This window comes from Chiloscyllium punctatum, chromosome 44 (assembly GCF_047496795.1).
Source record: "Chiloscyllium punctatum isolate Juve2018m chromosome 44, sChiPun1.3, whole genome shotgun sequence".
NCBI lineage: Eukaryota > Metazoa > Chordata > Chondrichthyes > Orectolobiformes > Hemiscylliidae > Chiloscyllium > Chiloscyllium punctatum.
Window position 1 is genome coordinate 26,211,483 of NC_092782.1, and position 26,541 is coordinate 26,238,023.

The window sequence follows — 26,541 nt, forward strand, 5'->3', positions numbered from 1 at the left end:
TGTGTTGCTGGAAAAGCGCAGCAGGTCAGGCAGCATCCAAGGAACAGGAGAATTGAGAAAGCCCTTCTTCAGGCTTAAGCCCGAAACGTCGATTCTCCTGTTCCTTGGATGCTGCCTGACCTGCTGTGCTTTTCCAGCAACACATTTTCAGCTCTCTCACAGCTGAGCCTCCTGCTAAAATAACCTTCAAGGATTATCACAAACCTAAAATATCAAATTAAGTGTGTGTTGTGAAAGTGCATTTCATAGAACTAACTGGGAGTCAAGTACAAAACAGAACAGAAAAAAAAATGCAGTTTAACTTGAATTTATTCACCCTGAGGAGGTCAATGCTTCCACCCAAGCTATGACCTTTTTAATTGAAATTGCTCAGCTCACTTGAATGTAATATTAAACATCTACTTCTACATTTGCTGTATAATCTTTCTAAAATAACCACACCTTGTACCAAGAAGAACCAAATTATCTGGTTTGTCCTCTAATACATTATACCGGTTAAGAAATCTATTGTGTTTCATAACAATCAAGACTGGAAGTTCTGACTGACATTGATTACAACTGAGTTAAAAGTGAGGAAACATCTATTCCTATTCCTATTCAAACTCATGTCATTTGAGAAATTCAAAATAGAACATAACCTGACATGGATTTTACAAGTATTACTCTAATTATATGGATCACTTTCTACTAAACCTATTTAAATACGTCATGCAGTAATGCCGATAAGTTATGAACAGAAGTGGTATCAACCCTATCTATTGTTCAGTGTCAATTTGGTTTATCTTGGTTTAGCTATTTTTCTTTCACAGTTCCAGTAAAACAGGAAAAAGATTATCAGTAGCTGTTCAGCACGTTCCATGCTGAGACGACTGTAGATTTCCTTGTACAATCAAGACATAATGGAAAGTACATAAATAATTAATTTATTTGTGTGCATACATAGATGTGTGACACATCTTTTTAGGAGTTCCTTCAAGAAGAAAACAGAAGTAGAGGGGTTTAGGGAAAGTATCCCAGAGTTTAGGGCTGAGGCAAAACTACGGATGTCACAGCAATTAAAAACAAAGCCACAACTGGCTCATATGAGAGCTCATTTGAGAGTTGGGGGATTGAAGTTGATTTTAATATCACTACATACTGAAAGAGTATGGTTTATATTTTAAAAATACAAAAAATGCTCATTTGTATGCCCATTTTCAAATGTACCCCTTCTGCTAACCTTAAATATGTCATTTTAACCTATAATAAGGTGCAAAGTGTTTCAGCTACTGGAAACATGACATAAAAACCAAATATGGACCCTTTCCCAGTCAGCCATCATCTGTGAAGACAGTAGCAGCTAATATTTTGGGCACACATCTTTCAGAAAACAGGTTTTGTGGAACATACTTATTTTCAATGTTCTTCAGAATCTATGAGAAGTGGCCCAGAGTTTTCTATTTTTATTCTGTTGGCTTACTTTAATCTCCTAATTCATCATTTATCCAGGCCCTCCATTTCAAATACCAATCTCCAAACAAACCAACAGTTTTCTCCAAGTTCTCTGCGAATCTCACTCATGTTAAATGCAAGTTTATTTCTAATTTTAAAAATTAAATCAAGTTCAGGTGAACAGCAGCGAAGTGAGATTGCAGTAGATAGTCCTTCTGTAGAATCAACACTGACAAACATGACAGGCTAAATTACAGACAGAAAGCTATATCCTGGCACAGTTATTAATATCATCTTACTGCTCAATTTTTTATAATTTTAAAAAGGACATACTAATGGTCAAGATCAAAGCAATGGCATTACAAGGATAGGGCATCTACATTTTATCTACACTTTCACGTGGTTTTTCAGTGTTGCTAATAACGTGAATTATGTTACATAGGTTTTTTAGTCAAACAACTCCATGTTGGCATTTCAGCCTCCTGCTATCTTTCTTTACTGAAGTCCATCATTGCAGCTGTCTATTCCCATCTCCCACAAATCTCCTTTTCATCATTTCTAGATCTATTGTGACAGAGAGTTGAGTCTGTACACAGATTTATTTAAAAAGGTTACCAAAAGTGGAGCAAAATTAGCCACTGACATGCTGATGTTAACAGACTTGCTGGCTTATCAGAGGACACCATTGTGTTTTGAGAGGAAACACTGAGCACTGGATCGAAGATGGCACAGGGAGAAATGTAACTTCTAATTTTCACAGATATCCATTTCTTTCTCCCAGAGTCCGAAAGTTATCCTTCTTTGCTTTTTCCACATTTCTTCTCTTCCTGCCAAGACCAGGTGCAATTGGTTTTTTTTCCAGGAAATTTCTATGCATTTTTTCAATGCTATTTTCTTCTGTTAATGTCTCTTCCCAAGACCATAAGACAGGCTGCTAAATCAGCTCACTGTTACTGACCATGTATTTCTTCAACTCATTTCTTTAACAGTTTTGTAAGATTTATACCTCTTTTGTTCACAACCTACTGCTTCTGGAATTTTCTTCTGAGCAACACAGGGCTTCATTTCAGCTTAGAGTCTGCTATTAACTGCATCTTTCTTGTTATGGGCCTTTCCTTTCTGAATGAAGGTAAGATTCTTACTTAAGTACAGAGGGGGAATGAGATAAAGTTGGTAAGATTTCGAGTCCCTCTCTCTTAGGGTTAAGTCAGCGAACACCTTCACATATATCCCCACAGATGGCATGCTAATCATCTAGCTGAAATCCCAACTTATTGAACAAATTACTTTTGGATTTTTTTTTTAAACTGTCAGTCTTTTGATTTGACTTGTTTATTGTCACATGTATGTTGTTACAAAATAGTGACACCACACACCAGTGCCATCTCAAAACACAAAAATATACCGAAACATAAAATATAAAAGGCAGAAAAAAGAAGAGATCAAGAAGTGTCTGACCTTACAGGCCTTCTTGTTAAGTGCATAGTCACGGGCCTTATGGGCAGGCACGAGTCCCCTTCACTGTGCTGCCTTTGCTGGAAAGAAAGTCACCACTCTTTGACACCATCTTGCCTCCACTCTTGCCAGACTTTTCCAATACCAACACCAATATCACCAGCCCAAACGTGACTCCACTGCTACCGTAAGTCTGCTTTGAGGACCCTTGCCAATGCAGCTGCTACTGATCCTGCCAAGTCTCTTACTGGGCCCAAACTCACCTCCACCTGCATGAATCTGCGCTAGATCCAGATGTTGCCGGGAACCCAAACTCACCTCCACAGCAGCAGCCATGAGTCAGTGCTAGGACTGCCTCAATGACACAGATGTCACCACCATGAGTCCATGCTATTGCAGTCTTCATACAACTGAAAACAAAAGATTATTTTCCTCAACTTTAGAGCCCAAGGTCCCAATTAATTACATTAAATTATGAACCTCACAGTACAGTTATGGAGATGCTTCCACTTGCATCTCATCATTTATATATCAGTAATGCCAATCACGGTTCTAACACTGCATCACTGAATTTAGGATTTCTTTTAAATTCAAGGTTTCATCTTTCTTTATTTTGAGTCAAAATCAGATGACACAAAATTCCATTTGCATCAAAGTTATCAACCATTTTTGCTGGCTGAATAGCAAGAATCATCGAACAAGCTCATGATTAGTCAAATTTCTACACTGGTTCATCTAGTTGAGCGGAACTAGCAAGAGGAATAAAGCCAAAATCCTTTGTGAAAGAGATGCTTGCACATCACAAACAAGCCAGTGTCTTCCATCAGGGGTCCTGCAATTACATCAACTAGAGAGCTAAACACATTCAATTATGAAATAATGGACAAGACAATTGGATTTTGAGATTTCCCTGTGAAGCAAAGTGCAAAGAGTGAATATGGCAAAACCAATGAAAAGGTTAAAAATATTATTGATTGAAGAGGAGAAGTTAATAGAATGAGTAGAAAACCAGGGCACGTAGCAGAAAGTCAGCATCAAGAAAGAGTGGGGAAAATCTGCCATCAAAAAGAAAGGAAAACATCTTGGAACAATTTAACAAACAGATAGTCTCCCTATTTAATGTTGTGATGACAAGGGGGACTGTATAGCAGACATTTGAAAATAAAGTAAATTCTTCTGATGTTAAAACAGTATTTCTCAAGACTAAAACCCTCCTCTGCCTTTTTCCAATACCATCACAGTGTCAGAAATGCACTGAGCTTATAAGCTGTACTGCAGAATGAAATTTCAACAAAAGAAATGAAACATGACAGTTTTACTATTTTCGTTGGCATTCACCACTTTAGGGTGGCATTTCATCCACTGCAGCAAGAGATCAATGGGTAAAATTTTAAATCGTCATTTCAAATAATTTATGGGTACACTGGGTTATATAGATGTATTCAGAAAGCTCACAAGCCTCCCTGACTATTAAGAAGCACTGAATAACTGATATGTAAGGCAAAATAAACCAATTACAATATATTTGAAAATTATATTTGGTTGTTACGCCTACAACACAAAATTATCTAAAGCTTCATGACACTTGGCAACACAAACTTCTGAAAAAACACGATAATTCACTGGATGTATTTCAAAAAAGGAATAAATATTAGGAGTCATTGGAATTTTAGCTCGAAATTCTTATTATGTATGTTCAGCAAGTTTATTTCATCATTTGACATCATCTGAAGATACATTACTAAGCAGCACTATACAGGACTTCAAAATTCTGGAAACCTTACTGATACATTTGCAAACAAAAGTTGAATATAAAATTGTTCCACTGATTATACTGATTTAAATAAAAATAAAGATAATGGTATTCTTTCAAAACTATTATTAGTTATTTGGCAACCATTGCTTAGACACAACAGAAAAACAGAATGGGATCCAATACATCCAAAGTCCACTTAACATTTCATTTCCAAGAATCACACCACTGTGCAGCAATTTAATTCTGAAAGCATTTCAGATGTGAATTTGGACATTGCCAGATTTTCAAGTTTTTTTAAAAAAGAAAACAAGTGTTGAAATTTCCCAATCCTTTGATGTTGGAGTAGGTCCCACTGAAAACAGGGCAGCCTTAATGGGACAGCTCTGAGGCAAAGTCCCACCACTACAAACATTTCCCATGGAGAGGCAGATAGGTAGATTTACTGCCTTACCACTTACCAATTGTAAAGAAGCTGCTGCAAAAAATTTAGAGACTGCAATCACAATGGAGTAGTCTCCCCATGGCAGGGCAGAGGATAATTGGAACTGGAATGTGCAAAACCTAAAGATGGGGACACCGAGAAGAATGGTTGCACTCATGGCTCAATTAACCCACTAAAAGAATTTCCTCTCCATCTCAAAGAGCATAACAGCTTCTGCCATAAAACTATTACATGTAGCTGTGACAGCACCATGCAGAGGAGCCCTTGCAGTTTTCCCGACCTTTCTCAGAAACACTCACAACATCTCTGTTAAGCTAAGGCAAACATTTTAGACAATAGACAATAGGTGCAGGAGTAGGCCAATTGCCCATCGAGCCTGCACCACCATTCAATATGATCATGGCTGATCATCCTTAATCAGTATCCTGTTCCTGCCTTATCTCCATAACCCTTGATTCCACTATCCTTGAGAGCTCTATCCAACTCTTTCTTAAATGAATCCAGAGACTAGGCCTCCACTGCCCTCTGGGGCACAGCATTCCACACAGCCATCACTCTCTGGGTGAAGAAGTTTCTCCTCATCTCTGGTCTACCCCGTATTTTTAAGCTGTGTCCTCTGGTTCGGCACTCACCCATCAGCAGAAACATGTTTCCTCCCTCCAGAGTGCCCAATCCTTTAATAATCTTATATGTCTCAATCAGATCCCCTCTCAGTCTTCTAAACTCAAGGGTATACAAGCACAGTCACTTCAGCCTTTCAGTGTAAGGTAATCCCGCCATTCCAAAAATTGACCTCGTGAACCTATGCTGCACTCCCTCAATAGCCAGAATGTCTTTCCTCAAATTTGGAGACCAGAACTGCACACAATACTCCAGGTGTGGTCTCACCAGGGCCCTGTACAGCTGCAGAAGAACATTTTTTTCTTGTACACTCAATCCCTCTTGTTATGAAGGTCAGTATGCTATTAGCCTTCTTCACTACCTGCTGCACCTGCATGTTTACCTTCATTGACTGGAGTACAAGAACATCCAGATCTCTTTCTACTGCCCCTTTACCTAAATTGATTCCATTGAGGTCGTAATCTACCTTCCTGTTCTTGCCACCAAAGTGGATAACCATATATTTATCCACATTAAACTGCATCTGCCATGTATCTGACCACTCACCTAACCTGTCCAGGTCACCCTGTAATCTCCTAACATCCTCCTCACATTTCACCCCGCCACCAGCTTAGTATCATCAGCAAATTTGCTAATGCTATTACTAATACCATCTTCTATATCATTAATATATATTGTAAAAAGCTGCAGTCCCAGCACTGATCCCTGCTGTTCCCCACTGGTCACTGCCTGCCATTCCGAAATGGAGCCGTTTATCACTACTCTTTGTTTCCTGTCAGCCAACCAACTTTCAATCCAAGAAAGTACTTTGCCCCCAATACCATGCGCCCTAATTTTGCTCACTAACCTCCTATGTGGGACTTTATCAAAAGCTTTCTGAAAGTCCAGGTACACTATGTCTACTGGATCTCCCTCGTCCATCTTCAGAGTTACATCCTCAAAAACTTCCAGAAGTTTACTCAAGCATGATTTCCCCTTCATAAATCCATGTTGACTCTGACCTATCCTGTTACTACTATCCAGAGGTGTCGTAATTTCATCCTTTATAATAGACTCCAGCACCTTTCCCACCACTGAGGTCAGACTAACTAGTCTATAATTTCCTGCTTTCTCTCTCCCACCTTTCTTAAAAAGTGGTACAACATTAGCCACCTTCCAATCTGCAGGAACTGATCCCAAATCTGTCAAACTCTGGAAAATAATCACCAACGCATCCACGATTTCTCGAGCCACCTCCTTCAGTACCCTGGGATGTAGACCATCAGGCCCCGGGGATTTATCCACCTTCAGACCTAACAGTCTCTCCAACACCAATTCCTGGCAAATATAAATTCCCTTCAGTTCAGGTCCTTCAGCCACTGTTACCTCAGGGAGATTGCTTGTGTCTTCCCCAGTGAATACAGATCTGAAGTACCAATTCAATTCTTCTGCCATTTCTTTGTTCCCCGTAATATATTCCCCTGTTTCGGTCTTCAAGGGCCCAATTTTAGTCTTAACCATTTTTTTGCCTTTCACATACCTAAAAAAGCTTTTACTATCGTCCTTTATATTTTTGGCCAGTTTACCTTCGTACCTCATTTTTTCTCTGCTTATTTCCTTCTTAGTAATCCTCTGTTGTTCTTTAAAAGCTTCCTAGTCCTCTGTTTTCCCATTTATCTTTGCTATGTTATACTTTTTCTCTTTTAACTTTACATGTTTCTTAACTTCCCTCGTCAGCCACAGCCACCTATGCCTCCATCTTTCTTCCTTTTTGGAATGAACTGATCCTGCAGCTTCTGCATTATACACAGAAATATCTGCCATTGTTCCTCCACTGTCATCCCTGCTAGGGTATTGCACCATTGAACTTTGGCCAGCTCCTCCCTCATAGCTCCATAGTTACCTTTATTCAACAGAAATATTGTCACTTCCGATTGTACCCTCTCCCTCTCAAATTGCAGATTGAAGCTTAATATATTATGGTCACTACTTCCCAATGGCTCCTTCACTTCGAGGTCCCTGATCAATTCTGATTTGTTACACAATACCAGATCCAGAATTGCCTTCTCCCTGGTAGGCTCCAGCACCAGCTGTTCTAAGAATCCATCTCGGAGGCACTCCACAAAGTCTCTTTCTTGAGGTCCAATACCATCCTGATTCTCCCAGTCTATCTGCATGTTGAAATCCCCCATGACAACTGTAGTAACATCTTTGCGACAGGCCAATTTCAGCTCCTGATTCAACTTACATCCGACATCCAGACTACTGTTTGGGGGCCTGTAGATAACACCCAAGAGGGTCTTTTTACCCTTAGAATTTCTCAGCTCTATTCATTCTGACTCGACATTCCCCGATTCTAGGTCCCCCCGCGCAAGGGACTGAATATCATCCCTTAACAACATGGCCACCCCACCCCCTCTGCCCGTCAGTCTGTTCTTACAATTGCACGTGTTGCCTTGAATATTCATTTCCCAGGTCCTGTCCACTTGAAGCCACGTCTCAGTTATTCCCACAACATCGTATCTGCCAATTTCCAAAAGAGCCTCAAGCTCATCCATCTTATTTCTAATGCTTTGTGCATTCATATATAATATTTTTAATTTGTTACTGCCCTCACCCTTCCCATCAACTCCCATTTCACTCAACCTTACAGCATGATCCTTTTTTGAGTTTTCTACAGTTGTCTTTCTTGACTTCCCTTGTTCTAACTTTCTAACTGTTCTAGCTTTCCCTTCAATTTCCTTCTTATAACATCCAGTTTGTCCCCTCCCCCCGCTACTTAGTTTAAACATAGCTGTGTTGCAGTAGCAAACCTGCCTGCCAGAATGCTGGACCCCAACCTATTAAGGTGCAAACCGTCTCTCTTGTAAAATTTAAGAATTACATTTCGTGGAAGTCAAGTGTCTACATTCTTTGGTATAAGGTAAAACAAAATTGTGTGAAAAGCTGGTTCCAGCCATTAAACTGACCACAAACCTAGGATCAATTGTTCACTTTGGGAGATTTGATGAATTGCACATCATTTGCACACCTTCATGAATAGCTTACAACTTAAGCGCATTCTTTTGGGCACAAGGATACAATATGTAGGTTTTAAAAATAGTATGAATATGTTTCTAATTTACTAAGAAACTGAAAATTTTATAAAAGAATAAGCAAATAGTCCTGCATATTTTTGAAATGCTTTCAATAATTTAAAATTGGGTTACATGCTGGTGAATTCTAACTGTCACTAAAATGCTGTTTTGTGATAAATGCACCAGGTTTCTTAAATAGTTATAATAAATCTATTTAATCTTTCAACTTAAAATAAATTGATTTTTGGAAAAAGCTCTCCTGACTGCCACGGTTCACGCAAATCTGCAGCATTACATCATACAAAGGAGTTTGAGCACAAACAAAATTAAAACAGGCGTGAAACAATACACATCCAAAGAAATAGGGACTAGATCAATTTAGGATATCTGGTCAGCACGGACGAGTCAGACCAAAGGTTCTGCTTATGCTGTATAACTATGACTGGGGGAAAGTGAGGACTGCAGATCAGAGCTGAAAAATGCATTGCTGGAAAAGCGCAGCAGGTCAGGCAGCATCAAAGAAGCAGGAGAATCGATGTTTCGGGCATAAGCCCTTCTTCAGGAAACTATGACTGTACAAGTAACTCTGTTTACATAGTATATCCAACCTAGTGTTTCACGAGGTATGCCTATTTTTAAAAAAGCAATAAAAGTTCAACTAAAAATACATAAGGCAATAACAGACATTTTCTTTACCCCTAGACTTGTTTACCAAATGCTAGAAATTCTTTCAGATTCTAGAAAATTAGAGGGGCGAGCTATGGCATCTCTAAACATTTAATTTGTATGATGATCAAGTGAAAGTAATCAGATCAGCCATCGTCTTATCAAATACTGGAGAAGGCTCAGGAGCCAAATGGCCTACTCATGCTTTTAGTTTTTATGTTGCAGCATCCTTTAAACTTATTGTCACCATTTTTATGAAACAGAACCTACAAGGGACATACATAGTTTATCACATAGACTTGCTGTGCTGTCAGATTGGTAATGTTCTCATGTCATTTTCATCTCACGGCCACTATTTATTTCTAGTTCCCTTTCCAGTGTAGCATGTGCACTTGTGGAACTGATTCTAATTCGGATTCTTACCCGAATTGCAGCTTTGTTGCAGAACACTCTGGTGATGGCCAACCAGGTGGGCAGGTCCAGCATGTTTTGCAATACTTCTTCATCAAGCTCCAAGTTGGTCAGCTGACCTTCACCTTTCAGAGTACTCAAATTAATTTTATCTGGTGACAGATTCTTGGTGAACCTAAAAAACAGAAAAGGCAGAGATAATACACTGGCTGTCTATTGCACTGGTTTTGACTCAATGTTACTCCAGCTATTAATCTATTCCTTGTGGCTTTTCCCTACCAGGTTGATTCCCTGCAACTGCAGAGCTGTAAAAGAAATCATTTTATTAAGAGCTTCCATCTCGCTGATGGGACTCCAGGCCAATGTTCTGAACATTGTACTCATTTTGACAGCTGTGGCAAATTTCACCACAGCAGCTAAGACAATCCATAATCTATTCGAAGTAAAACAACTCATAAGAAACTAAAAATAAGCGAATTTGCCCCATAACCCAACCTTAACAGATAACAAAAAAAAATTCCAGGATCCAGACAGCCACACAAAAACAAATCAATTTTTCTGTGGCCCAGATCCTATTTGTGCAACAAGTTTCATTGAAATCCAGGCATCAGTTTTTGAGATATCTGTATATTGTTCATATAAAAATAGACTAATGAACAAAGGTACTGGAACAGAGAACACAAGATAATAGAGGCATAACTTATGCAGTACTCATAATTGGAAACACTCAAAAATTAGTGAGTAGGTATATTTCGGAATGGAAAATACGCAAGTTTAGGAGAGGCAAGGCATAGTGGTAATGTCCCTAGAATAGTAATTCAGAATCCCAGGCTCATGTTTTCTGAACTGTTTGAATCCCAACAAGGCAGATGGTAAAATGTGAATTCAATACAATTTTGAAGTGTAAGGCTGATCTAATGGCAACCATGTAACCACTGTCATAAAAACTCATCTGATTCATGAACATCTTTCAGGCAAAGATGTTTGCCACCCTTACCTTGTCTATATGGCATGTGACCCCAGATCCTCAGCAATGTGGTTGATTCTTAACTGCCCTTTAAGCAATTATGAATTAGAAAGAAATATTAGCCTAACCAATGATACCCACATCCCAAAAACAAATGAACAAAACTTAACTGCCTCAACATTTTTTAGAAAGCAATGAATTAAAACAAAAGTTTGAACTTCCAAAAAGAAAATCTGCAATCAGACATTGGAATTAATTTGATTGTCTACAGTTAAGTCTTGTGGTCTTCAAATCCTAATAAAGTAGCAACTTCTACAGAAAAAGTGATCAATACATTACTAATGAAACAGAAGGAAGCAAAAAAGTTTACAGGTATTGGGAAGAAACATGATGCATGTGAAGAACAGTATCCTTTCCAAGAGTTTAACAGGTGCATGAAAAGAATCTCCTCAAATTTGGCAGGAAAAACTAATCTTGTATTTTAACTGTAGAATGTTGAAATGAATTAGTGTTTCACATAAAAGTTGGATTTGAAAATAAGAGTGAGAACTTTAAAATCAAAGGAAAAAAAAGGAAAACGATTCCTCTACTCATATGCACATTTGCAGAGACCAAATGCACAATGGAAGGTGCACTTCAGGATACCTGGACACACGAATCTATGCAGGAATTGCCTGGAAAGTTCTAAATTTTCGATGGACAATTTCCACTCTGCCCAGTACCCTGTGTGAATGCCTCCAACTGAGATGAAGAATTGGTTAGATCTATATGATTTGCCTGAATTGTTAATCTGGAAAATGTTTAACAGTTTCAAACCTGGTAACTTAACCCATCTGCCAAGCACTCACAACCTCTCCTCATCTCCAACTCAACCACATCCCCTGAATGGAATTAACTACCCTAGATCTGATTTAACTGATCATGACCCGAACAGAATTCCTATCTATCCAATTCCTATCAACCACCCATTCATTCACATATCCTAAAATAATGGACCTTTAAATACTCACCAGACTATGGAAGCTCATAATTTGAAGAAAGCCCAAGTTCTCTCTTCTTCTGAATCTACTCCACTGTAATGGAGACCCCAAGAAATGCTGAACACTTTTTTGGAAATTCAGAAGAAATGTACAGATACATAAGTGCTGAGCACACAAAACTGCTGCCACTGTCAAGATTCAGACAATTAATAACCATTTAATGAAAAGCATACTTTTTACATCAAACACTTGATAGTATCAAGTTGTATACAAATATGCACGCCATGAACTGCAACTGTGAAGAGAAGATCAGAAATTCAAAGCTTTTTATACACACAAGTTTCCTGAAGTTATGGTGTTCTAATTTAAAAAGTAAATAGAGTATGTTGTAAACTATGCTTCAAGGCAGGTATTTTATATTAGAAACTGGACCACTTTGGATTTGTTTCATTAATAGTCTAGTTTTGAAGTGATCTCATTTTCATTTTAGAGAACATGCTTTTCCCTTGAGTGTTATTTTAGAGCATCTTAAATACACCATTCTTTTCTCTTCGATTTTTATCAATCCCATTTTAAACCCAAATGTGCCATTTGCAAATTGCTAAGGCAGTTGAAAAATTCAGGTTTTTAATTGACATTTTTCTTAATGATTGCATAGCAGACCTCACAGGTGGACACAGGTCATTAAGAATAGGATGTTCTTTTTTATTCTCAGTTTGTCGCATTTTCATGGGCTGGTTTACATCTTCTCTCAGGCAGGGTTGCAAACAAATTCTTCACTACTGGGAAAGGAACTACTTTTAGGTGTTTCTTGTAACTGACGTTATTGAACAGCTGAGCAGGAAAGCAAACTATTTCAGAATCTCAACTTTGGTATGAAAATTGTTGAGATTTAAAAATAATCCACAGAACCTGAGGTCATAGATATTCTGTGTGTAAAAGGGGAAGAAATCACTTTTAAAAAAAAGTATCCTCTTAAATATACTTTTATGTTGGATAATTGAGACAGAGGGCGGTTGGTGCAAGCTCCACTTAAATACTTTAGGACATAATCCAGGCCGACTTTAAAAACGCTTTTTCAGTGATGACCTAACTTTAGAAAGGTAGACCTTTGCTGATAATTGTGTAACATTTGTGCCAGTTGAAACTCTTCAAATATTGAATCAGTTGAGGCCAGCATGTAGCAAGGCCTGGACAATACTCAGGCCTGGGCTGTTAAATGGCAAGTAACATGCATACCACCCAAGTGTTGGTCAACAATCATTTCCAGCAACAGACAATCTCAAAAGCTCCCCTTGATGTTTCATATCACTGCCATCTCAGAATCTCCTATCATCAAGATCCTGGCCTCACTGTTGACTCGGAACTTAACTGGGTTGTCATGATGATAGAAAATATGGACCACTAATCTTAGAATTCTATCAGCTGTTTTAATACTAGAGAATTCCAGCCTCATAAAATCATAAAAATGCACAGCACGGAAACAGACCCTTCAGTCTAATTCATCCATGCCAACCATATATCCTAAATAAACCTAGTCCCACTTTCCAGCATGTGGCTTATATCCCGCTAAACCCTTCCTATTCATATACCCATCCAGATGCCTTGTATCAGCCTCCATCACTTCCTCTGGTTGCTCAGTCCATACCTGCACCGCCCTCTACAAGAAAGAGTTTCCCCTCAGGTCCCTTTTAAATCTTTCCCCCTCAACCTAAACCAATGCCCTTAGTTCTGGACTCCCCCAACCAAGAGAAAATACCTTGTCTATTTATTCTATCTATGCCCTTCATGATTTTATAAACCTTTAGCCTCCAACACTCCAGAAAAAAAAGCCCCAGTCTATTCAGCCTCTCCCTATCGCTTAACTCCTGGCAACATTTTTGTACATCTTTTCTGAAGCTTTTCAAGTTTCACAACTTTCTTCCTATAGGAGTGACATTAGACCTGCACACAATATTCCAAAACTGGCCTAACCAATGTCCTGTACAGTCATAAATTACTGCCCCAATTCCCTCCACCACCTTGTTCTCTGCTTTGTTCCTGCCCACCCTGACTGCTTGACTTGCTCCTTTTCCCAACTGTACCATTTTCAGACTGATCTTTTTTTCCTCACTATCTTCAAGTCCCACCCCTGCTAGCTTACTAGTTTAAAACCTCCTGAGCAGCTCTAGAAAAGTTCCCTGTCAGTAAATTAGTCCCCTTCTGATTCAGGTGCAATCTGTCCTTCTTACACAGGTCACTTCTACCCAGAAAAGATTCCCATGATCCAAAAATGTGAACCCTTCTCCCTTGCACCAGCTCCTCAGCCATGCATTCATCTTCTCTATCCTCCTGTTCTTACCCCCCTTGGCTCACAGCAGCAGGAGGAATCCAGATATTACTACCCTTGAGGACCTCCTTTTTAAATTCCTGCCTAACTTCCCATATTTTCCATCCAGAATCTCATCCTTCTTCCTTCCTATGTCATTAGTTCCAATGTGTACAATGACCTCCTGCTGACCCCTCTCCCTTTGAGAGTATTCTGCACTCCACGATATCTTTGATCCTGGCACCACAGAGACAACACACCATTTTGATTTCTCACTGTTGGCCACAGAAACATCTGTTTGTGCCTCTGACCACAGTCCCCCATCACAATTGATTGTTTGGAACCTGATGTACCCCTCATTTCATTAGAGCCAGCCAGAAGCTTGGCTGTTTGTGTTACGTTCCCCTAAGAGTCCATCACCTCCTACATTTTCCAAAACTGCATACTTGCTTGATACACGGATAGCCACAGGAGATTCCTGCCTCCCTTTCATACCTTTCCTGGCAGTAACCCACCTACCTGACTGTATCTGCGATTTTTTTTCTCCATTTCTTTAAGTGCCATCTATCACACTCCCTAGCTCTTGTAAATTCCTCATAACCTCTAACTGCCACTTGAACCAATCCATTTGATCTAATAGGATTTGCAACCAAGCACTCTTCGGGCAGACATCATCATCAATAACAATGGAAACTTTCCCTAATCTCCACATCCAACAGAAAGAGCACATCACTCTACTATAGGTCATCTTTGCATCTTAATTTACAGACCCAGAAAATAGCAGTCTTACTGCTCAAAGAAACACTGCTCCAGGCTAACTTAGCACTCATGCTAAGTTAATCAAGAGACAGATCTCAATCAAACATACAATCAAAAAAGAATCCACTCTATTCACTTACAACAAAAGGAACAGTAAAGTTATGCACTTAGCTGCTCCTGTGCTTAGAGTTCTCCCACACAGGCTCCTCCAAGGTCAACTGTGAATTTTGTTGCTTGTTAAATTTTTTCTTATACACACTCCAATGTCCAGAGATACTTAATCTCAAACAGCAAAGGCACTGGTTGTGCAGATTCACTGCTGTATCAAAACAGCAGGGTAGGTTTCTTCGTCATGTGAATCACTGACAATGTAGTCTCCACCTTTGTCAAAGATAGAAAAGGATTTTTAAAAAGGGACCAAAACACTGACTTAAAATGGCCATAGGGCTCACCTCACCAACACAGGCTAGCCAAATTTGATAAAACTGATGTGGATTTGACCAAATGCAGGGTGAGCCCAATGGCAATTCTGACAGTCAGATCCCATAGGAATCAAGGAAATGTCCTCACCTCTCATGTGTTTGGCATCATGAGAATCTTCACATGTTGTAAATGAACATCAACTGCCATTACCAAAAGAGTTGGAATTAACAATGTAAAAAACTGAGCAAAGGCTTAAGGGGGGTCTCCTTCCCCCAGTAGGAAAAGGGTATAGTTGACAGCGCTAACTGGAAAGAAGCAGAGGACTTAGAACTTTAAATATAACTGCAACATTTGCAACTGCAATCAAAAAAATCAAATCAACCTTGACCTCAGGTTAAAACCTTATATTAAAAAGACACCTAAATGCATTTTAAGTGTATATTCTTTCATCTTCCTTGGTACTGGTGTATGCACATAAGGGGTGGGCAGGTGAGAGAGGTAATGACTGGTGAGTTCAATTTATTATTCAAAAGCAGGCTGCTTTATTTCTTTTTTTAAAATTTTTCTTCTCAGGGTTAGCAGGTTCTGCAACTCAAGAAAACATGAACATGGACTCTTGATTGCTTACAGTAAAAAGTTACAACATTTTATCTGCCTTGTGCCTACTAAGGCTGCTGAACAGAAGGCAACTGCTTTCACTCCTCATCTAGTTGTAGAAATATTGTTACAAAACAAAAAAGGCTCAGAGATTGAGAATTCTACACTAATTCATCTCTTAACTGTACACAGACACAGCACAAGTCAAGACTGTAATGCTATCCTCTCCACTTGCCTAGATGAGTACCACTCAGAAAGCTTTGACACCATCCCGGGTAAAGCAGCCTGCTTGACTGGTGCAGATTCATCATTTTAAAAGTCCACTCCCTTCACCATCAGGATGCAGTAGCATTAATTATGAACCACCTGTACGATGCACAGTAGCAGCTGCCACATTTCTTTCCACAGCACATGCAACCCACAATCTCTACCATGTAGAACAATAGTGGGTACATAGGAACACAGTCATCTCCAACTTCCCCTCCGAGCCACAAAGCACCCTGACTTGGAACCATAATCAATTGCTGTCACTGTGTCAAAAGCCTAGAACTTAGGCAATACTGTTGATATTTCATCACTACATGGATTGTAACAGTTCAAGGAACCAGCTCACTAATCGCCTTCTATAGGAAAATTAAGAGTTCAAATTGTAATCTTTCCAGCAACACTGAAATCCCACTGTTAATTACAAAATTAAAATCAGAATCTAGTTATTCTCATGGTTCAGATGGAGATTCACAATGTACTAACTGAAAAATGACAGATACTTGTTAAAAGGCAATACCTGTCTAGAGCTCAAAGCTCTGGTGCAAGTCACTGTCAAAGTATTTAAAGGGGCTTGTATTAAAAATTGCACATGAACTTTTAGTTATCAAATGTTAATGATTTTGCATAAATTTGCTCAGAGTTTCAAAATTAGAACAAATTAGTGGAGGTAGTAGAAATACAATATGCTGCAAGCAAAATTAAACTGAAGTCAATTTGCCTAAATCAATGCAAGAACAGAAGCATCTTTGTTTGAAACCACAAGCAACACTTTATTACATTTATTTTCCTGCTTTATTCTGTACAGAAATGAAATTCACCTTTGGCACCCAATAGTATTCAACTGAAGAAAATTAATCAATCATTCTTTTTAAAAGAAATCAAACATTACCAGTTTGCTTGCACAGTTCGACTGTGGACTCAAAATTGGTAGAGAATAAAGCACATATTCAGGTTTTTAGCTAGTACCTATCCTAATGTCTCAGTCCCGTGAACCAATGAGAATCAATGATTATTTACATAGTACTGATAAAATTTCAAGCCAACCTTTAAACCTTTTTTCATTAACCATTGGAACCTAAGTTTAATCTAAATTTGTTGTTTCCAATGTGGCCAGTGGTAAGATAGCACTACATTCAAACAGCTGGGAACAGAATATTTCTTGCTTTTTTTCTGAAATGTAGCAGTGTTCACATTGTACACAACATTTCACACAAGTTAAATCTTTGAAGATGGTTTGCAAATTCAAATTAGCTCAATGGAAATTAACATTTTATGGTACAACACCAGATGGTATTATTTTCAATTAAGTCCTATCGCCACTCCACAGCACTATTGTCCAAATTGGTCAGCAAGTAACAAGATATTAAATTGCTGTCACTAATGGCAATCAATAGAAAAATTCTGGTAGAACAGTGAATATGGGAAAATCATGAATCAAGGTTCTAGTAAAACCTGTAAGGTAGAAATATGAACATTCACTTTTAGTGCTTATGCCTGCCAATGCCAGTAATTACTGAAATCAGTTGCTTTCGGTTTTGATCAAAGATCCTCATGACCTGATAATTGCCAACTATCACCTGACCGCTCGACTGAAAAGGAAAATAAACTTAATTGGCATTCAGTTAATTCTTCTAAATGTCCAACTAAAATTAAGAGGAGCACTGTGTAACTTCATTATCTCCATTAATGTTCTACTGTTTTAGTTATGTAATTCAACATCCTATTGACGACTGGTTATGTATTGTGGCACTTGTTCAGCTTTATCCTTGGCTAGTTCAACACTTCATAAAATGTGTTGTCTATTTTCCTTCTTACATGAAGTATTTTGCGTATCTATTAAATTTCACTTTTTTATTTTGCCAATATGCATACATTTTCCAACTGCTCCTTTAACTTTGAGCTGTCTCATCCTATTGCACAGATTCCACACCCACAGTTCTTTCAGCAACTCCTGGATGCAAGCCAACTGAACCAGGCAAATTTCTTTTGTGAGCAAAGCCAGCCCTCCCACTACTTCCTCTTAATTTTCACCTTATCCATTGCTTTTACCATCTGTGCTTCCACCAATATTGTGTCAGATTATTCTTCCAAGTAAATACCAATACAAAACTCATAAGGCAAGGCTAGCATTGTTTATTTATCTCTGAAGTATTTATCACCTCCAATGCCCACTCCAACTCCACCTGCTTCCTATTTACGTGCCAGTGGAAGACTTTAACTTCTAATTGGCTAACATTATATTCTCATTCTTTTTCTTCGCTCTCAACCTCACTTCTTAACATTATACTTAATTTAGCTCTAACCTACCTGATTCCCCTATCTTTCACTATTGATGGCATAGATATTGCTTGTGCCCAAAGCCTGACTTCCTTAAAGATCATCCACTGTTCCACTGTAGTGTATCCAGTCAGTGAATGGTTCAGTTTTACCCTGCCTACCTCGATCCCTTTTTCTCAATGATATGTTATCTTCCAATGTTGATGCGGTTACTTGTGACCCTCTATTACTGATCTCAACCTTGCAATAGGATGTCCCATCAGTTATGTGGTCCACTTGACCCACATCATTTCCCAGCTCCTGACAGAATGGTCATACTCCTGTTGCTTCTTAATTTTTCCAAAACATTTTTGTCCTTGTCCTCTCAAGCAAATACCTTATTTCTAAGGTTTTTTTCCCTAATCACTACCGCCACCCACCTCCATGTTTTATCCTGTCTACCTTCCATGATGCTTTTGATGTTCTTATATACTAAATATCCATTTCTCACCATTTTTGAGCTACTATGCTGCATGAATAACTAATGGATCTCAAGGAACAATTAAATTTTGGTATATTAAACCACAATCCTTTGCTATTTGAAGACTTATTTCAAATACATATTTTATTCTAGCCTGCAATTCCCTCCACAGTAGTTAGGAACAACAAATTTCCTCCCAGTTAATCTCAGTCATCAAAATAATGCAAGGAGCTAGCACCACATGATTAATCCACAAGTCCAGTATATCTCATTTTCACACCTTATTCGCATGACTGAGTTGCTCCTGTTGAGCAAGAGGATGGCAATAGTACAGAAACATCATGACAGAGGGATATTAGGGATTCTAACAGCAGAAAGAATAAAAACTTGGTAAAGAATCAAACTGTGTCAGTGATGGGGTCACTTAAGACTTGGTTGTAACATGATTTACTTCAAAGATAAAAGAATATTGTGTCATGCATACAAATATACTTTCAGCACATGAAATATTGGCATAAAATAAAGTTTAAAAGTGAAAAGCCAAAGAAATTAGCAGTTCTATGCCATCTGTAATTGAAGAAAAACTAAAGAAAAACATTTGAATATAAATCAAAGAGCAAAAGGCTTCATGTACATGACAGGGAGCAAAACGTCTTAGCTTAAATGAAGAACCTCATTGATTTAGTTATGTAAGAGCTCGGACGACAATTACGTGATGGAAACTCTTTGCTTGTTAATGTATTGTATGTGCAGAACAAACCGTCACTTTGGAAATGTACACCTACAGATACTATCAGATATCCACCAATTCAGAGGACTGCTACCAGCACGGCACCAGCATTGAGTGCAAAGGTACCACAGGTGCTCATGCTGCCTTGCACAAGGTCAAGATCATCAACAAACAACCTTCATGGAATAATTTAGTTCTACAACTACTGCTAGAGTACAACGTAAATGATGTGGTTTCTAAACTAACAGATCAAGAGCACCCCAAGACACGATATTCTTTATGAAGCTTTTGTTTTAATGCAGGTGATGTAAAAAGCTTAAATATACCACTTCTTCCACAACTACTAAACTAAGTACAGAAGAACTTAGTTGAGTGGTTCTCTCTAATTGAGGTCACCATCTGTCAAGTGCTTCACTGTCCCATCACCTAATCCAGTACACAGCAAAAAACACAGCCTAAAACATATGCATTGCAAAACAGAACAGCTCAAGCAGAAGGCAACAAGGAAAAATGAAGCAAAGTAGGCTATCGACTCCATCTGGTCTGCTGCTTCATTCAATAACATATTGTGAACCTTTACATCAACTACTTTCTAGTTCCATCTCCCCACCCCTCAATTCTGGAGATAAAAAGGTAATTGATCTCAGCATCAAATGCACTCAATGACTGAACATTCTCACTACTCTAAGTGGACAATTTCAAAGAGTTACAATGTACTGAATGAAAAATTACCCACCTCAATCCAAAGTGTCCAATTTTTTTTAATCTTAGATTATGATCCTAGTTCTAGATTATGTACCCAATAGAAATAAGTTTTCAACATCTTCACTTTCAAACACTTCAAGAATTTTATATTTCTATGAAATTACCTTTAATTCTTCTGCATTAGAGAATTTTGGCCAATTCTAGATATTTTTAAAATCACCTTGTTCAAAGATGCTATTGTACATGTCTGGCACAAGTGGGACTTGAACCCGGGTAGCCTGAACCAGAGGCAGGGACACTGCTATTGTGCCACAACAGCCCTTTTGGCCCGTTCTACTCAGTCTCTCCTAACTGCACCCAGTCGCACTCCAGGGAATAAGTGAATCTTGGGATCCTTTTTCAATTTTCTCTAGTACAGGTATTTCCCCCACTTGGATAATGAAGGCCAATAGTTGAATTCTTTACTCCGAGGCTTTAGGAAGCCAAAATTGTTCATTTGCCAGATTCTGGTGGCTTGAGAACAAATGCCGGCAGTTAGCATATAATAGCCTTGTTAACAAATCAGCTATGAGTTTAACTTTTTTGAAAAAATACATTTTTTAAAGGCAGCAAATGCAACTGGTTTGGCTTTGTGAAATCAGCCAATACAGTTAGATGTGTGGGTAACCTTAGGTGGCACAGTGATTAGCGCTGTTGCCTCACAGCGGCAGAGACCCAGGCTCGATCCCACCCTCGGGCAGCTGCCTGCATGGAGCTTGCATGTTCTCCCCACGTCTGCAGAGATTGCCTCCAGTTTCCTTGTACAGCCCAAATGATGTGCAAGTCAGGTGGATTGACCATGGGAAATGCAGGATTGCATGGATAAGATTGGGGGGGGGGGGGGGGTCGCATACATCAGGGTGGGATGCTCTTCAGAGGGTGGGTGTGCACTCAATTGGCCAAATGGCCTGACTCCACACTCTAAAGGATGCTATGATTTTAGGTAAGTTTTATGTTTATTTGCAGTTGCCTATAAAACCATTATGTGGAGGGAGTTTCACTCTTCCAATGCTTCTTGATCCTGAATTTACCCAGAACAGCAAATCAGAATTGACACATGCAATTGGCTCGTGTTCTCAGGTTTTCTTAAAATTCAGAACATTGGAACATTTAAAAACCAGCTTTTTCAAAATGCTTTTTGTTCATATCAGTTGTCATTTAGTTTATTGAATTTACCTTCACTATAGATTTTGCCTTGTTGAATATCAGTTCTGAGCAATTTCGGATATGCTTTTGAGTGTGCCCCTTACCAGATGGAAATAGTCTAAATAGCATTGTAGTCAACACAGACTTGGTGGGCCAAAGAACTAGTTCCTCTGCTGTACTGTTCTATGTTTTAAGTACAGGCTGGGTAAATGGTGGATGGAATCAGTGTTTAAGGTGACGTGCAGAATGCTGTTCAAATGTGATCATTTGTTCTTCATGGTGTCAAGCTTCTTGAATGTTGTTGGAAATGCACTGATCCAAGTAACTAAAGAATACAATTACCAATTTTGAACAAAACAGGCACTTTTCATCTTGGCAAACCTTGTCCCTAAATCATTCAGCCAATTTTTTTTTTACAAAGGTGAAGGAGCTGGCCAAATCACAGCTCAATTAATCGATTAACATTTGTTAGATTAATTCTAGTGGTGAGAAAACACATGCCACATCATACAAAAATGTAGTGCTGATAAATTCAAGTGATACACAGCCATTTTTGGTGTTCAAGTAATAATTTCACTATGCAGTTACGACAATGTACGTTGTTTCAATATTCAAGGACAGGTTGAGTCGCTCTGGGAAGAGTTGAGGAGGGAGGTGATGCCTAGTGGGACTACAGCTAGAATATTAATCTAGAGATCCCTAGTAATGTTCTGGGGACCCAGGTTTACATCCTGCCATTGCAGATGGTGGAATTGGATTTCAATAAATATCTGGAAATTAGGAGTCTAACGATGTCAATGTCCATTGACCACTGTCAATTGTCGTAAAAACCCGTCTGTCCATGAGGAAAGGAAACTGCCTTCCTTACCTGATGTGGTCTACATGGGATTCCAATCCACATTAATGTAGTTAATAAAAGATGGGTAATAAATGCTGGCCTGGCCAGTGATACTCACGTCCCACGAATGAATAAAAAAACCAAAAGTAGACTCCAGATGTGGTGTGAAGTGAGCAACAGTATGAAGTTATTCCACGCTGCAGATCATATATGTCTATGGTGATCAATCTAGTTTTGGCACAGAACCAACTGAGGTTGAAGAGTTTTCCATCTAGATAGTATTTAATACTCATTTGCTTCACCTGTCCTAAAAGGCCAACTCCAAACTCTAAAACTTTAGATCTAAATTCCCTGAAACTTTTCACGTGCACCAAAGAGCATCAGATCTTTGATGAATTGAATAAACACTCAGAGAACACAAATAGCCCTCATGCTATTACACAGCCTTGTTCAACAATTGACATTTTGATTGTGCCTGTTTCTTATCTCCTAATCAAAACAGTTGCAGTAATCCCATCACGAAGTTATGAGATTGGGATATTTACTGGATCGAATGCTTTGTACAGGTAGATAATGTAGTGAAGAGTTCCCGGTGGTGTTCTCCACACGTTACCTGGATTTCCCTGACAACAAAGACCATGTCAGAAGGTTACTCTGTAAGGTCTAAAGGACACAGTGCATCTCTTGCACGATTTCCTCAGCCACAGGAAGGTGGTGGTTCAGAAGAATGCATGCTAGAATTTTCCTCACTATGAACAACATGGAAAGACACCTAAATAGCTCTTAGAACTTTATTTGACTCCCTACTTGAAGGCCAATACATATACATCAACTCAGACCTGATCAGTCAAATATTCAAAATCCCATTTATATTGAAGTAGAGATTCTGAAATACATTTAGCACTTATTTAATGTACATACGAACATAGTAAAATAAGTCATTTAGTCCCACAATATCCCTCCACCATGCAACAAGATCGTGGCTGGTTTAATTGAATTTCAAATTCCACATTCCTACCTCACCCAGATAGAACCTTAGATTCTTGGGATTTCAAATTCAGTGACCCTTCTTCAGAACTCTGAAGGGTAACTGGACTCAAAGCATTAACTGTGCCTTCTCTCCACAAACGCTGCCAGACTGAGTTTCTCCAGCAATTTGTGTTTTTGTTTCAGATTTCCAGCGTCTGCAGTTCTCGGTTTTATTTTACATTTTATTTCATATTTATCTCTGATTCTTGTTTGACAAAGCAATCAATCTGCCTTCAGGATCTATGATCCCACTTTCTGAAGTGGAGATTGCAAAGGCATAGATACTTCAGGAAAAGTCATCTCCTCCTCTCTGTCCTAAAAGAGAATCCCCAAATTTGAAAAACAAAGACCCTAGTTCCAGATACATCCACAGGAGAAAACATCTTTTCACCATACATCATTCCAAAACCATTTAGGATCTTACACACTTGAATTAAGTCATCCCTCACTCCTCTAAATTGCAACAGGAACAAGCCCAGTCCAACTAACTTTTCTTCAAAGACAACCAGCTCATTCCAGATATCAACCTGGTTACTCTCCTCAGAACCACCTCAAATGTATTTGCATTCTTCCCAAAATGAGAGAAAACTGCACACCAGTATATGAGGTGTGGTCTCACAAATGCCCTTCATAACTGAAGCATAACATTCCTGTCACAATGAAGTACATCATTCCATTAACCCTGACTAAATGCTCCACATGCACACAAACGTTTTGTGATTTATTTAAAAAAACAACCAAGATCTGTCTACATCTCAGAATTCCAAAGGTCCTCCACTTCAGTAATTTTCTGCTTTTTCATTCTCCCTGCCAAAGTGAACATCACATGATACTCCATCGAGCAGGAGAGAAACTGGATTCACTTTGGTAATTTTGTATGCTGACTTGTTTTACAAAAGCCTCAGTTCACTACAAATTATTGTCTGTTGACAGAAGCTGGCAATATTGCAGTCTGAAAACTGTATGTTTGCCAAGGAACATAACTCGGAGAGATTTATAAAGTTTTTTTCAAATTATACAGAGAGATCTGAGTTTTTTTTGCTCAAATTGAGGGTGATTCATTCTGAGTGAAGATGTAGAAACTGCTGGCTCTAAGCCATTAGAAGTAAAATGCAATTGACTGGGTTACTGGCAAGCTAGTTGCAGTTTGTGGTTTGAGCTTCTGCCAAGCCGGAATCTGCAGAGCACCTTGATGCAAGTGACAAGACACCAAGAATGATTTCACCCTTACTTGAGCTAGATTTCATTCAGCTCCCAGAGGGAAAAACAAAATATTTGAATTATTAAATGCCTTTTATTTAATATAAACCTATGACAATTCAAATCAGGTCACAAATTAATTCTTGGCATAACTGTACATTAAGTACCATTATTCGACAGTGGAAACTTCATATTCTACGTTCTTGTATAGGAAAAATAAATGGTTAAGAAATCACCATTTATTTACTTGATGCACTGGAAACAATGCATCAAATCAGAATCCGTGAATTATTCATAAATGCACACAACAGGAACTTGAGACAACAGACTGGTACCACACACAACAAAATAGTTGAAGTTATTTTCCAGCCTCCTCTCCCAATCTCCTTCCTTTCTTTCCTGAGGGTTATGGTTCTTGTCAGAGCAAAATTCCAAACGTAGCAGAGCTCTATCGCTTATTCGATGTGCAAACCTTGACAGCAAGTATCAACAGCCACTTATAAAGCCAGAACTTTATCAACTTATCCTTCAATCTTCATATATTTATGAAGTTTCATTCTCTTCATGCTCTGTTCTCACAACCTACCAACTCCCTTCCACATCTGCCAGCAGAATAATGGTCGTCATCTACCAAAGAAGTGATTATCATCAGATTGCCACTCTGCTCAAATTTTTTATCTGCGATGCTGCTACCTATTTCTTAGAAGATCTTCTGATCTTAGCTTTCGCAGAAATGTGGAGCACAGAATCCACCAGGAAGGACAGTCATTTCAGTGCTGTTGATTCAGGGCAAAAATAGGACACACCCACATTTTACAACACTGGCTAGTATGCAGTGAGTTTAAAGGTCAAGTATAAACGTCAATTAATGGGCAAATGGATGAGTGCATGAATCAGAGAACTGGAAGGAAAAGGTTGTAATGTCTGGGGTTAGTGTTGTGTCAGAAGAGCAACTTTGGAAGTGGAAAAGAAGGGGGTCAGTTGGATAATTAACCAGGAGTTAGACTAGGTTTTCTCTTTCTAATAATGTCTGCGTAGCTATCCAGGCGAGGTCCACAGAACTGTCTGAAACTTATCGGCAATTACCATGGAGGTCATGCATTAGGACTTACACAGGATCCTGATGCTTATCTTCCATCACGTATGACAACATGAGCATCTCAAAGAGCATCACTCTACATATATCCAACTTAAACTTGAAACTTAAACTTGTTTTGTTAGTTGCTAATCTCCTTTCTCCTGAAGGTTGTTATGACTCTATTCATTACTTACTATGTGCTTTTTTAATCACTCTCAATTGCCCTCCTTATACCAAAGCACAGGTCATTTATTTGCAAGAAAATCTATGCTCTGCATATTGACATGATCATAAATCTTAGGGGTTTAAATGAAGTAACGACAGCCAAAGAATCGAGATCCTGTGTTTCATTAAATGCTTTGATGTGCTTTCCGTAGATTTACAACCTTACTTTTAAGGAGGTCCGCGTTCAAGTCCCACCTGTTCCCAAGGTGTGTAATAACGCCTGAACAGGTTGATTAGAAAAATAGGTACATTAGAGTGTTGCTGGAAAAGCACAGCAGGTCAGGCAGCATCCGAGGAGCAGGAAAATCGACGTTTCGGGCAAAAGCCCTTCATCAGAACTGAAGGCAGGGAGCATCAAGGCTCCACCCTGGAGGCTCCCTGCCTTCAGTCCTGATGAAGGGCTTTTGCCTGAAACATCAATTTTCCTGCTCCTCGGAAGTTGCCTGACCTGCTGTGCTTTTCCAGCAATATTCTAATCTACACTCCAATTTCCAGCATCTGCAATCCTCACTTTGCCTAGAAAAATAGGTAAACTACCTAGCCAGCATCAATCATACCCCAGAAACAATAGCATTTTAATTTCTCATGGTGACATCATTTCCTGCTATTTTTTTTTCAGGGGGTGGTAAATGGGATCCAAGTCAATGTTTATGTTGATAGAATTCTGGTTAGAAT

At 38.8% G+C, this 26,541-nt stretch overlaps 1 protein-coding gene across 4 annotated transcripts in view; it reads right to left on the reverse strand.

Annotated features, from left to right (window-relative positions):
* Positions 1-26,541, reverse strand: part of bltp3b (bridge-like lipid transfer protein family member 3B) — a 140,996-nt gene that overhangs the window by 94,122 nt on the left and 20,333 nt on the right. For 3 of the 4 annotated variants that reach the window (XM_072562497.1, XM_072562499.1, XM_072562501.1), the window contains exon 2: positions 9,851-10,013. The exons of the other annotated variant lie outside the window; for it this stretch is intronic. In XM_072562497.1, the coding sequence (XP_072418598.1) occupies positions 9,851-10,013 (163 nt within the window). The remainder of the gene's footprint in view (positions 1-9,850; positions 10,014-26,541) is intronic. 4 annotated transcript variants of the gene reach the window in all.